Here is a 13,581-nt window from a genome sequence, read left to right on the forward strand (position 1 = left end):
AGTGATGCTGGTGTGACACAATGTCGCTTGAAAGCAAAACAAAAGTGACTTTTTCCACATTAGTTCACATTGATCAGGTTTATTATTTTACTTAGACAACAAGAATTTTATGAAATAAAAATTCACAAATGACTTTATCAGAATATTCTTTCAGAAAAAATATAAATGGTTTACCTTTAATACCATCAACTTTTACAGCAACATGCATGTTATATATTTACTGAAACACTCTCTGTTCAATAAGACGGAGCTTATTTCCTACTTAATTTCAAATCTCTTTGATTTTTTTCACAATTATTCATATCACGCTGACATCTTTTCACTGAGTGTTTACTTGCTGACAGTCTGGGCTCAAACCCTCCTGTGATGGCAACCATCTGCCCTGCTGATGTGCTCATGTGTGAAACGTTGCAGGGGGAGAACCTGACCTCTGACCTTTCAGTGGACAGAGAGGACAGACAGTGATCCACTTTATGGAGGCATAAAAATAAATAAAAACTGATGATCTGCCTCATCATCAACGTCCTGACTATACCATGACCAGGTTACAACCACGTTCATCACCTTCTTTTCTGTGGGCTTTTACATTTTCTTTCAATATTTGCAGATAAACTTTCCACCACACATCACACTTCTCACCGTCTCATGAGTTCAGAGTTCAGCGGCGACAAAGAAACACAGTTCAAGATTTTAAAATTTCATCTCTCCAGCTGTCTCGATCCCGCCTTTGACGCTTTCGGGCGAGTTCTGGGAAGTAGGCGCTGTTGTATGGCCTTTCCCTCTCCTGCACCTCCCTGCCCGGCTCCTTCCCTTTGCCGCTCCTCTGATCCAGAAGAGCCTGGGTTCTCCTCCTTTCTTCAGCCTCCCGCTGTAAACGCTCAGCACGCAACCTTTCAATGGAGCTGGAAAAGACAGGACAGACAGCTTTGTTATCTCTCCATGATGATACTCTCCACATTATCGTGTTAATATCACCAATGCCTGAATACAAGAACTGTCTACTGTTAATACAAATCTGAAATAAGGAGAAATTTCAGTAAAAAAATGAAATATGTAGATATTCTAAATTATTCTGATTAAAGTTATTCAGTTATTCAGGAAATGATAGAAATATACAAGAAATATGTACTCTTATTCATTATTACAAGAACTTTTATACATATTTTGGCTAATAAGCAATGGCTAGACAAGCGATATTGATGTTCGTACCTCTCTCCACTGCTCCTCTTTTCTCCTCTGTGTCTTTTTTCCTTTTTCTTGCTCTTGTGCTCCTTCACAGCCAGAGCTTTCTTCATATCTTTCAAAGGGTCCAAACTATCCTTCAATCTACGATCCTTCTTCTCTTTCTCCTCTTCGCTTACTCCCTTCCTCTTTTCTGTTTCTTTCCTCTCTTCTTTCTCTTTGCTGGTTTTCATGTACCACGGAGTGACCTCAGTCCCCGGTTGGGGTCCCAGAGACACCAGTAAGCCGATGGCACGTTCCTGTTTCTCCTAGAAATACGAGGAAAACCAACAGTAAGGAAAATATGTTGTATGTTGACAAATAAACAAGAATAATAAGATTTTTTTTTTTCCTTTGGCTAATATCAGTGACATTTTAACCTTTTTTGTGGCTAAATCCAGAATATATTTAGCTTTCTGACCACAACAAGAGACTAAACACTTCCACTGATGTTAAATGTCTAAATATACCAGCCTGATGTAAATGCAATCAGTTCACATGATGCGTCTTTGCATGTCTGATAGATTAAAACTGGTCTGAAACAACAAAGTTAACTGTTGCCAAAGATGGACAAATGAGTCACCAGGTACATTATTTATGTCATGTATCTGAACTGGGATCAAACTGTTCCCAGTCACTCCCACTGGTGCAGTTATACACATTTTACAGACAAACACAGAGTATGAAGCAAGCTCTGTTGTTCACAGGTGACATCCTGGTTAATAAGATACTAGTGCTTGACAAGTTGGTTCTACATTAAACTGTTGATTTTTTTATTTTAATAAAAATTATCACTAAAATATTGATGATATTATAGAAATCAAATTTGTCGAATGGTGAGAACAATCTAAGTTGAGTTTGAAGGTTTATTCTTGACCTTGGAAACAACAGTTTGACAAAATTCGAAAAGTCAATTAATTAATTAGTCAATCAAAAGAAAAATAATCAGCAACAATTGTGATAATCGTTTAATCATGTTGGTGATTTTTAAAGCAAAAAAGCACCATAAATCCTTGTTTTCCAGCTTTTCAAATGTGATGATTTTCTACTTTTCTCTATTTTATATCATTATAAACTGAACATCTTTTGGTTTTGGACTCTAAGTCGGACAAAACAATATATCTGAAGACGTTATTTTGGGCTTTGGGGGCTTAATGGAAGTTTTCATTACTTTTTCGATATTTTATAGACTAAATCAATGAATCCCTCTCATATTAAAGCTGAACAGCTGCATATGATGAAGGTTGTGGAAACAGGTTGGGTGACGTGTGTGTTGGATAAGAGTGAGCAGAAGCACCATCACCTTTTCATCTTTCTTTTCTTTGAGATACTCCTCATTGCCCTTCTTCTCTGAAGAGTCTTCCAGAGGAAAAAGATTGAGATGCTCCAGAGCTCCACTCCCTCCGCTCCGCTCATCATCTTCATCATTCCTGCTTCCTCCTGCTGACGGGAGAGCAGCTCGGGCTTTTCTTCTCAGATACTCCGTACGTGCCTGTGGTGCACAGGAGAGGAATTATTCCAAAGTGAAACTATAAAGAACAATAAAGGCTTCATATCGCAGGTGTTTAATGGGCAGGGAAATAAAAAGACAAGGCTAAGGATGACTTTTATAAATATTAATGGTAGTATAGTAGTGAAGAAATGCCTTGTAGTATGGAGAATTATAAACATGTGCTTTTCCACTGTATTCAGCACTTTAATTTAAAAATCTGTAATTCTTTTATATGTACTTTACAGCGTCAGGTCCAAAAGTCTGAGTCAATGACAAAAACTGCAAAAAGTTGCCATCTTTTTGTTTTCCTGCTCTTGCAAATTAGTATGTATTACTTACTAATAACTGATGAAACTGATGTGAATAAGCATTTTTAGAAATGCCAGTTTCAAACAGGAATACATAAATGTCTTGTTCACACACTATTACAGTAACATCTGATACATCATTCAAATATTGACAAATAGCTGCTGACACGGAGTTTGAGTCGTTTAAATCTTTAAAAAAAAAAAAAACAGACATCATGCACAGTCTGCACTGATGAGTTGATGATTCATCAAGCAGGTCATATGGGATTTAGGGGGAATTTTTCCTTTCAGTATTTAATTCAGTGAATTATCCAAAAACAGACATTACCGACTAGTTATTTTATCTATGAACTGTTTAGTTTCCAGTGAATGTGCTATACCAGATAACGTACTGCATAGCAATAGCAATACAGTCATATAAAATAACTCATACTGAGATAGAAAACTTTGTCTTTTCTTTTTATTATTGCCCAATAGGGTTGAACAATTAATCAAAATTTTATCAAAATTGCAATATTGCCTACTACAACTCTTTATCTTTGTTTGGTATAGATCCTCACAAAAAAAACACACCATAATCACTGTAATCTTTTTCAATGAAAATGAGAATAATGATGTAAAAATTATCATCCCCTCTAACATCGCAAATCATATCGCAATTGCAATATCAGCCAAAATAATCACAATTAGATCTTTTTTCAAAATCGTTCAGCCCTATTGCACATATTCATTTATTTGTTGGTTTATTGATTTATGAAAGACATTTACTGATAGACTACATCATAATTAGTCAATAGATTAGATCAATTAGATAGTCACCACTCTTTTCTAACAGGGTAGTAGTACAAGTACCTGGAAGTAGGCCTACGTGTCCGGTGTTTGATAAAAACTGACTCAAAGGGGTTTTAGGCTGTGACTCAGACTTGGACATCACTGTATAAACAACTATTACTCATCATCATCATCATCATCATCATAGTAATCAACGTGACATCACCGGTCACCTCTTGCTCTGCACGCTCCACGCGACGCTTGGCCTCGCGCTCCTCCTCAGCAGCTTGAGCTTCGTCCCTCCGCACGCGCGCGACGTTGTCTTTGTTGCGGACGTGCCAGCTCTTCTTCGGAAGGATGTTCATGGTTGCCCTGGCGACTGTCGCTACTGTGCGTTAGCGGCTAACTAGCTGAGCAGGCTAGCGTCGACTGAATGGGGAATAAACAGCGAGCACAGGCAGAAAACGAAAGCTGTGTGATCATAAATACCTTAAGAATGTAGTAAAGGGAAGTGAGCAGAGCTGAATATTACCTAAGTACTGTTTAAGATTGTGAAAATACGCCGTTTTGATGTTAGCTAGCATGAGTCCTTCCTTTACTGCAGTTAGAAGGAAGTCAGAAGCTACTTTTCAACGTCAGACCAGCAAATAGACATTTAACTTGCTTCCTCACAACAAACTCTACATTTCAACAAGTCTACACTACAAGATAAGATGAAAATGCCTCTCACTAACTTGCTGGGAGGTGAGTTGCTCTTGCTTGCCGGCTAACTGTTAGCCACAGGAAGAACCAGAGAGGAAGTAAACATTAACACATCATTGCAGCAACACAATGTTGACACTAGATGGTGCTATAATTCCTCTCATTTTATGATGTAAAAGGAAAAAAAACAAGAAAGGAACATTTACATTCCTAACAATAGCATCTTTTTGCATGGCATTTATTTCTCACTGAAAAATCCGTAATATTTGAATATGCAAATACTTAAAAAAACAAAAGTTTAACTACTAGGCATAAGATGTCTCCTACTTTGTATTTCTGTGCATGTGACAAATAAAGCTACTTGAATCTTGTAAAGTCCATTCTTGGAGGTGTTTCCACATCACACTTTTGTAAATAACATACTGGACCACAAGTGACTTCCAGCAAACACACTTAAGATTTACATTTTCATAGAGTCCAGATTTTCAAATGAGGGAGAAGGGAGAGATTTAATTTTAAGAATTTTTAATGAGGTAAAATTATTATTCACAGCACATTGTTTTTATATGTCTTAAATATGTCCGAAGGGGATTGTTAATTACATAACTTAGGTTGGTTAATAATATAAACAGGTTTTCATTTCCCTTTTTACAAACTGATCTCTTGGTTTAGATATATTACAGAATTGTTAAATCCCACAGCCCACAATATATGAAGTTGGCTTTATAAATCAGGTGTATACAGTCACATAGTCCATATGTTATGTTCAGTCTTGTGCTCCTGCATGTTGTTTCGGTTTCTGAAGTTGTTCAATCTGTTTGACCAAGAACTGCTTGTCACGACCCTCCTGCAAGCCAAAGATCCACCACTGCATTAGTAAAATTATATATCTGCAAGTATCAGGAAATCACACAACCTACAACTTATCAAAATTCATTCATGTTATAAATCAGTGCTTTACTTTAAATCAAAAAGGTAAAGGCTGACAACTTACCAGTTTAAGCTGAGCTCTTAGCAGAGCAACACTTTTTCCATAAACTGATGCTAAAGCTGCAAAATAACACATCACCACACTGTCGGGGAGAAAGAAGCCATGATTGTACATTATGAAACATAAAATGGGAGGTGAAGGACCGTGTAATATGCAGGTACAATATAAGGTGTATTCTATATTCAGGCTTATATACTGTATTGTGTATATCAGAGTAATTATCCTACAGTTTCACTCACCAGGAAAATACAAAGAGAGGGATTGAGAATGCCTGGGAGCCAATGAAGAAGAGAAAGTTCTGTGATAGTTTGGAGAGATTGTAGAAAGAGGTTGGAACAATCGCCCACATGTTGGAGAAGGAACGGAAAGGCCCGCAACCCATAGAAGGGTGGATCCTGGGTGGGAAGAGGAAAACACTTCTCTCAAAACATATAATATGACATGATATGGAAAACAATTTTATCCAATGTGCCTTCCACTGTCATGACAACGCAGATTTTTATCAAATCAAAAGTTTTTCCTCTGCTTTACTTTTTGACCTGCAGAGCCACAACTGGAGCAAAAAACCCTCATTGTCCACTTTCATTAGTATTTCCTCATAATTGTTTGTTTCTGCCGTTGCAAAACTAGATGTAACTGTTACAGAAGACAAGACAAAAATCAGCACTCACTCAGCTAAACTGTAAACCATGACGACTGTAGCCAGGCCCCAGCCGAACAGGAGCACCACGAGGAAGAAGAAGTTGGAGGTGGTGGAGCGAAATGTCTTCAGGGCTGGCCGACAATTTTGGAAGAGTGTGGTCTGTGAGACATGAAACAGGGTTAAGGTTAAAAACCAAAGCAAAGTGTTGATTAATACTCCCCCCCCCTCACCAGGCCAACAAACTGGTATTGTGTGAAATGTTAAAGCAACATCCTCACCTTTTTGCAGTAGAAGAGGATGACAAACTTGAGGGTGTTGATGAGCGGCAGCAGAGGGCAGAAAAGAGCCCCCGTCCAAACCACAGTCTGACCATAAACCAGGCCGAGCACGTTAGAAGGAACTACAAACTCCTGCCGACCCACCCACTGAGCCAACTTATTGGACCAGTTATCCACCACCATCCTGACACACACACGCACAAAAACACAACAATATCACACGACAGTGTCTCTATATGTACTATATTCATATTAGATATAGACAGTTTTTTGAAATGCATGAAACAATGATTTGTACCTGCGTGGAAACTCCACCAGGGTGAGCACAGCGATGTTGATGAGGAGGTCAAACAGTGTCAGTTTGTACATCTCCTGTCCCACTCGTGTTTCCCAGCACTGCACAATGAGACAAACATGAAAATATCAACCGGTCTTACAATGTTTACCTGCTGAATAGATTAAAAAAATGTGCACTTTGGCATTTCCCACAAATTCCTAAGTTAGGACTCTGTCACTTTAGGGCATCACATTAATTTCGAATCATTGTACGACACAAAAGAACTCTGTCAGCCACTTTTATCACTATGAATTGGTGAAAAACTGTATGTAGAATAGAATAAATGCTTATCTTTGTCATGCGTGACTTTATTAGATAGTAACAGATGCTATCATTTAATACTCTCTTGCTGTTATGTACTGTAGTCCTCAGCTGATCCTGCTAACCTACTCTGTCTCTACAATGTTTTGATGCAAAAACATACTGCAAACAGATTGCTTTGCTCATATAAATACAGACATGACAGGGAAGTTAGATACTTTAAAGTACTTGTCAAACAGCAAAGGGCTCCTTCAGTCCTGCTTGTGTATCCTGCTCTAAGATTAAAGATCAGTGCAGATGAAAAGAAGCTGAACTGAAAAAGCATCTTTTAACAATTTGCATGTGCTGGTTGAGTCTAGCAGTGTAGTTACCTGGTAGACACCGTAGTTGTATTGGCACAATTTACAGTCTTTACTATTTATGTTCCCCTCACAGGTGATCTGACGCCACAGGGTGAACAGCAGAACAGCCAGACTCACCAGGCGCAGGAACACTGCCCTGCATGGAAGAAAAATGGGGAATTACTTTACATCCAATTGTGATTCTGTTACTAAGCTTAACACAAATCCAATTTTGTAATTTTTGCAGCAGGCTTTGTAAAATCTCAGAATTATTTTCCCAGTTTTTTAAAACCATTTTATAATTCATAAACACAAATACACTAAATGCAAATGCTCTAACATAATCTATCTCGCACAGAAGCACCAACACAAACCTTAACAGTGCTACTATGACAGTAGTCCCAGGGGCATATCGCTCTATTAAGGCGATCTGGTCACACAGCAAAGGCACCACAAAGTTTTCGGCAGTGATGACAATGGAAGGTAGATACTCAAAAATCAAACCCAGGATCCCCGCCTGTCCACTCTGGTCCTGTTTGGCAAAAATGAGGCCTCATTGGTTCATTCAAGATTTAAACAAAGGTCACAAATGGGCGTCATCACTCTACTTTTACATAGTTTACCTGGCTGTAGGTAGTGGCAAAGAAGATGCCGAAGAAGGCTGCTATGATGAGCCCAAAAGCAACAAGAGCCATAAAGACACGAAGTGAGTATAAAACAATTTTTCGACCCAAAGTCAGAGCGGCTGCCCGTTTCTTTATGCGCTCCTCCTCCAGATCCACCTGACAGGAAGACGGAGAGAGAAAAGAGACAAATGGTAATTTATAGGGAATGATGGTGTGAAATTTCTTCAGTTTCTCTTTTTCCTAACTGTCCTCCATCCTGTTAAGTAGGACGGATCCCCTCTGACCTGTAGCCGGTAGTGGATGTTTTTCTGCTTCAGTTTGGTAGCTCGGTCTCCCAGACAACTGTAGTCCCAGCCAGTGAACACTATCATGCTGTAGTTGCCCACAGCGCTGCCTCCCGTTGCCACAGCAACCCGAGCTGCAGTCCCCATGCTGTGTGTGAGCAGCCAGTCGAGAGAAGAGGATACAAATGCAGGTCAAGGTGACTGAAGCCTTGACTCAGGCTTTGAAATGTCATTCTGTTTACTTATTGACTCATTGAGACAAGGCTGAACACACACACATAAACACACACACACACACACACACACACACACACACACACACACACACACAGGCTAGATATTTGTTATAAATAGTGAAACCTGAAAGTGGTTGTTCTGGGACTGACCGTTGTATGATGCAAAAGAGACAAAAGGCAAAGTAGAAGACAGCAGTCAAGAGGTAGGCCAGGGGGATGTTGTAGGAGAAGTTCTGGTCCTCTGCCACTGTGTTGTTGTAGTAGCCATAGAAGAGGTATGAATACTCCATGAAACCCTGAACAAAGAGGAGAGGATCTCAGCTAGGCATGTCTGATATACTAAATGTACAACGGATGTGGTTCAAATTTACTTCCATCAGTAAAGAATCAGTCAATTAATCAAAACTTTACTTATATTATAGAACCTTTTGTAAACATTAGTGCAACTCAAAGTGCTTTACAGATGACTGACATGCTGATAATAAGACTGTACACATAAACTGTAAAACAATTTGAGACTAACGCACGTGAGGAATAAAAATGATGGAAATGTAACAATAAAACTGATAAAATAGATAAAACTAAAAATATGAACTAGATTAAATATATAAAATCAATGACAAATGAAACAGAAAAATAGATATGAAGGAATAAAACATTTTAAAACATGAATGTAAAAGCAGCAAAACTGTCAGTAAGGACACTGAGGTCATGTGTCTGTATTTTTGAGTGTTGTGGAGGATTTTGCAACCAGTGTGTAACTTAAAATGTTCACATATTGCAATAGTCTGCTAGAATATTGATCATTCATTAACTAACTACATCAGCTTGTATTTGGAAATGCAGGTCTCAGCTCCAGTTTATAAACCACAATTAACAGTGTATATAATACACTTCATATTCCCTTTGTTTTAAGGTTCCTTTGCTTTCAGTTTTACAATAAAAATAAAAAAACATACAAGCATTTACAGTAAAAAAGGACCTAGTTACTTTGTTAGAAATGTGTTTAGACTGATCCAATAGTATAAATTTAATCCTATAAACTTTACTCACGAGAGACATTTTGACATGTCAGAGCAGGAAAAGTGCAGGTGTAAACAGTAAAATTAACGATGGCTGAATTCCATTTAGCTGCTTCAGTTTCAGGGTCATGCTGGCTCACTGTCACACTGTCACAGCTTACTGGGACACTTATAAATAACACAGCCACTGTTAATGTTATTAGTAACACTTGTGCTTTTCCTACTATGACAAGTCAAAATGTCCGCTATGACAAAGGCACATTGGTTGGCCCTTCCATCCAAAAAACAACATGTACACAAGGCCAAAAGTGTAATAATCATAAATATCTGTTTAGCTATACGTTCTGCAACATTTGCAGGTTGTTGAATCTTTGCACAGTTTCTCACCGTTCCTGAAAGTAAGTCAAGGAAGTAATTATAGAACACCACCAAGGCTTGAGGATTAGGGTCATAAGCCATGCATTCCTCTGGACCTGAAAAACAGAGAGAGCTTTAGGATCTATGCATGAATTCTTAGTGATGTATTTCTATAGGTTTCCCTGCACCACTCTGAACATATAGGTAATGTCGTCACTCTAAGGTTTTCAAAACTTTTTCAACAACTACAAGGAACAGAAAAACAAGAAGAAGGAGAAGTAAAAGCTGCAGCAGTGATTAAATGCAGTCCTGTGGCGCACATAATGGCAACGGGTCTTAAAAGATAAAGCTGGTTTCCTCACAGAGCTTTAGAAAATCAAAGGGTTTTGTTTAATAAAAGAAGAAATCTACCATTTTGAAAATAGTGATGCATGCAAAAATGATAAAACTACTTAAAGAGTGGAGTGTGGGTAAGCTTATGGATTCCAGCTAAAGTCCTCAGTTGTAAATTATCAAATCTTTACAACATTTATCCTCTTTATTTTACACGTAATGACTGATGTTTCAGAGTACGACATCTATTCTTCAGACATTGTTTTGGGAGTAAATCTGCTCATGCACTGGTGAACATGTCTTCATTGTATTTCTGAGGGGAGCACCACAGCTGGTGATGCTGTCTCTACTTTTACTCCTCAGAGGCAAGGCTGTTGCTAGGTAACTGTTACATCAATCTGTGAGAAGATTTCCTGTTTTTCCTGTCATTTTCCTAAAATGTTAGAAACCAAGACATACAGACAATTGAAGAACCATGAAAACATAATCACTGTGTGTTAAAGTGAACTGTTGTCTGAACAAGTTGTTACCAGTGCTGTTAACAACGCTGTCCCCAACAGATCTGAAGACAATGCTGGGGATGAGGACGAATCCAGCGATCAGTAAGAAGGAGACAAAATTGAGCACCACCAAGAATCGCAGGAACAGGAAGTAGGACTGGACACCACCTCCAAAGTTCCCTGTAGGAGCAAAGATCCTAATTTCATTCAAACTGATAAATGCATCTGAGCCATATAAGTAAAATAAATACTGAAACAAAAAGGCTCAAATCAAAATGTATTAAAATTAGATACGTGATTATGAAAGTCCAGCAGCAAATGCACACTGGACTCAAGTTTTAGCAGGATTAATGTCCATTTGAAATAATTAGTTGAAAGTTTACCTCCAATCTTTTGCAAGGTGTTTCTCCACAGCGTAAAAAAGTAGAGAAATTCTCTGGCGACTTTATGCAGAGATTTGGTCTTCCTCCGTTTCCAGGACTCGACGCTGGAAACCACAGGTATCTGCATTTGCTGCACCTGCCTGTAATAGACATGTTTTTAAAACACTTAAATGACCGGAATAACAATAGTTTGATATAATTACTGCTCACGCTTTATGTTTTTGGGTCCAATTTCCAAGTCATTTCCTCAAAGCAACTATGTAAATTTTGGTGCTAATTATAGAGTAAATTTATAAGTAATCAGTAAATTAACTGCTAGCGTTACCTAGAGAACCACTTAGTGGGGTCACAGCAGGTCAACTGTGTGTTATAAGCACACAATTTAACATATTGAGAATAAAGTTTCCAATAATAAATTAATATTGAATGAGTATTTACTTGTGTTATCTAATCACTTTTATAGAATTAATTGGTGGAAGACTGAAAAATCAGATTTATATAGTAAATATATTATTACAGTGGTTTTATTATTATTTATGTTAGAAAAAAAATAACTATGCACTGTAAATGAAAAAGGATTTGTTCCATAATTCATGAGAGGCCTTTGTGTAATCATATACTTTAAGGTGAAACTTACTGACACTGAAACTAAATATAACAGTAACACAAATAGAGAAGAGTCAAAAAGTCAGTTAATTGACTTTACTCAGTAATACAGCAACAGTTTCCTATAGTTTGCTAAAGACCGATGAAGACTGTAGCAACAAAACCCCTGAGTGTGTTATATTAAGCTACTTTAGGGTGCTGTACTGTGTTTTAATGTTTAAGAGCTCAACTTTGTATTTGTAAGAGAAAGAATTGGTTGTTACTTCTAACAAAAGTTGCGTAGCCTCCCTTTAATAGACCATTTAGATTTATACTGTTACATTTATCAGCAGTTTGTGTAACATATTTACTACACCCTAAGATTAACACTGTAACTATTAGTGGGAAGGTTTTCATCCCAGGTCAATAAACACAATGTCCAACTGTAAATTTAGAGTCTAGTTAATTTATTACCTCTTTTGGCATGTTTAGTGGTTTTCTCTGTTATATTAGTAGTAATGGATTAAGTCACAGTTGGAACTTATTATTACTACATTTAAATTTTGTTAATTTTTGTTTATTATTGTTACTGTGATCCAATGACTTGAAATATTAATTAACACATTACTAAAAATCATTAATAATAAAAATACACAACAGTTGATGAAATTGCTCAGAAGGCTTCGTACCGCACAGCTCTTTTCAGGGCCATGGGCAGAGGGATGCTCCTGAGGTCCCGGGTTGGTGCACTGGTGCCCTCTTCATCCTGCTCCGTAGGGGTCGAGCTCCAGTTGAACTGAGGGTAATTCTGATTGGACGCTCGAGACTGGACCTGTCGTGACCTTAGTGACTGCTGGTCACCAGGGTAACCATCCCCTGTGACTGGTTTGAGGAGAAGGACGGAAAGACGGCAAAGGAAATGATTGAGCAATAAAAAGAATAATGTTTATCAATAGAAACATTATACAGATATTCAGTCAATTAAGATATTATCTAAACCTTTGAAATTGACAAATAAACGTAATCAGAAGACACACCTTCAATATAGTCATACACCCTACTTGAGTCTTGTCTCCGTAGTTCATTGGTCATTTCTCTGATGCAGCACAACACAAACAGCTCTTCACACTTTCCTCTGTGATCACATCTAACACACAAAGAAGAAACTCAGAATAAAAACAAGAAAATGATCCGGCTCGTCACAAGGAAAACGGAGCATATCCAGGAATCTCTACTTCTGTATTCTTCTCTCACGGACTTTACTCCCCTTGTAAATGACCACACAGGTACTTCCTTGTATGATTTAACCCATTATTTCCAGTGTGACAGTTACCGTTCATCTACAATAACATACATACATTGCATACAGCAAGCAAATGGGTTAAACTGAAGAACTGTAATTTGTGTTGTCAAGAAGTAAAAATAAATTTCTTTGACTTTACAGGAAACTTCAGGGACGAGAGAGTTTGAATGAGGGCACAAACACAGTGTTGTGAGGGAACTATGGAGGTGTGTTTGTGTACGCTAATGCCGGAGAGTTAATGATTTCTCAGCCTGACAAACTAAAGAATGTCGTGAGTAAAAACCTTTTCCTGTAAGCTTTATCTTAATGCATTACATAAGGCTATTATGTGCATCATAATAGACAAGTAACTCACAGATAATCATGTCATGACTTTAAAAAAAAAAAAAAAAAAAAAAAAGACACGTGAGTAACATTTATGAGGAAATGCTGATATGTATTTTATATATAACGCTGTAACAAAGCAGGGAGTGTTGCAGTTGTTACAGTATGTGAAGCCAAAAACAAGAAATAAACACAAAACGAGACAAAAGGCTGGAAAATAAATAATGTAGGAGATGAGCAGTCGAGAGCATGTGGTGACAGACGGACTGTAAATTCACAATCA

The 13,581-nt window shown here is 37.8% G+C and overlaps 2 protein-coding genes across 2 annotated transcripts; both read right to left on the reverse strand.

The window, feature by feature from the left end:
- Positions 1 to 682: 682 nt before the first annotated feature.
- Positions 683 to 4,157, reverse strand: leng1 (leukocyte receptor cluster (LRC) member 1). The gene is made up of 4 exons (XM_044359066.1): positions 4,026 to 4,157; positions 2,525 to 2,713; positions 1,210 to 1,490; positions 683 to 902 (listed from the first exon to the last, which is right to left on the reverse strand). Exons 1-4 carry the CDS (start codon positions 4,155 to 4,157, stop codon positions 683 to 685), a joined length of 822 nt encoding a protein of 273 aa, XP_044215001.1.
- Positions 2,625 to 13,450, reverse strand: tmc4 (transmembrane channel-like 4). The gene is made up of 17 exons (XM_044358305.1): positions 12,709 to 13,450; positions 12,361 to 12,547; positions 11,087 to 11,226; positions 10,734 to 10,883; positions 9,901 to 9,986; positions 8,642 to 8,787; positions 8,256 to 8,403; positions 7,969 to 8,127; positions 7,720 to 7,877; positions 7,376 to 7,502; positions 6,705 to 6,802; positions 6,407 to 6,590; positions 6,157 to 6,287; positions 5,725 to 5,880; positions 5,489 to 5,567; positions 4,527 to 5,341; positions 2,625 to 2,713 (listed from the first exon to the last, which is right to left on the reverse strand). Exons 1-16 carry the CDS (start codon positions 12,761 to 12,763, stop codon positions 5,261 to 5,263), a joined length of 2,085 nt encoding a protein of 694 aa, XP_044214240.1. The 5' UTR covers positions 12,764 to 13,450; the 3' UTR covers positions 2,625 to 2,713; positions 4,527 to 5,260.
- Positions 13,451 to 13,581: the final 131 nt, after the last annotated feature.

This window comes from Thunnus albacares, chromosome 8 (genome assembly GCF_914725855.1).
Source record: "Thunnus albacares chromosome 8, fThuAlb1.1, whole genome shotgun sequence".
Classification (NCBI taxonomy): domain Eukaryota; kingdom Metazoa; phylum Chordata; class Actinopteri; order Scombriformes; family Scombridae; genus Thunnus; species Thunnus albacares.

What these genes read in the sequence shown, in the direction of transcription:
- leng1 (XM_044359066.1), bottom strand. Translation starts at nt 4,157, where the DNA reads ATGAACATCCTTCCGAAGAAGAGCTGGCACGTCCGCAACAAAGACAAC. An exon ending in TGGAGCGTGCAGAGCAAGAG is followed by an intron (nt 2,714 to 4,025) that starts GTGACCGGTGAT and finishes TGTGCACCACAG; the next exon opens with GCACGTACGGAGTATCTGAG. An exon ending in AAGAGGAGCAGTGGAGAGAG is followed by an intron (nt 903 to 1,209) that starts GTACGAACATCA and finishes TGTCTTTTCCAG; the next exon opens with CTCCATTGAAAGGTTGCGTG.
- tmc4 (XM_044358305.1), bottom strand. Translation starts at nt 12,763, where the DNA reads ATGACCAATGAACTACGGAGACAAGACTCAAGTAGGGTGTATGACTAT. An exon ending in TTGACTTACTTTCAGGAACG is followed by an intron (nt 8,788 to 9,900) that starts GTGAGAAACTGT and finishes CTCTTTGTTCAG; the next exon opens with GGTTTCATGGAGTATTCATA. An exon ending in ACATCCACTACCGGCTACAG is followed by an intron (nt 8,128 to 8,255) that starts GTCAGAGGGGAT and finishes TCTTCCTGTCAG; the next exon opens with GTGGATCTGGAGGAGGAGCG.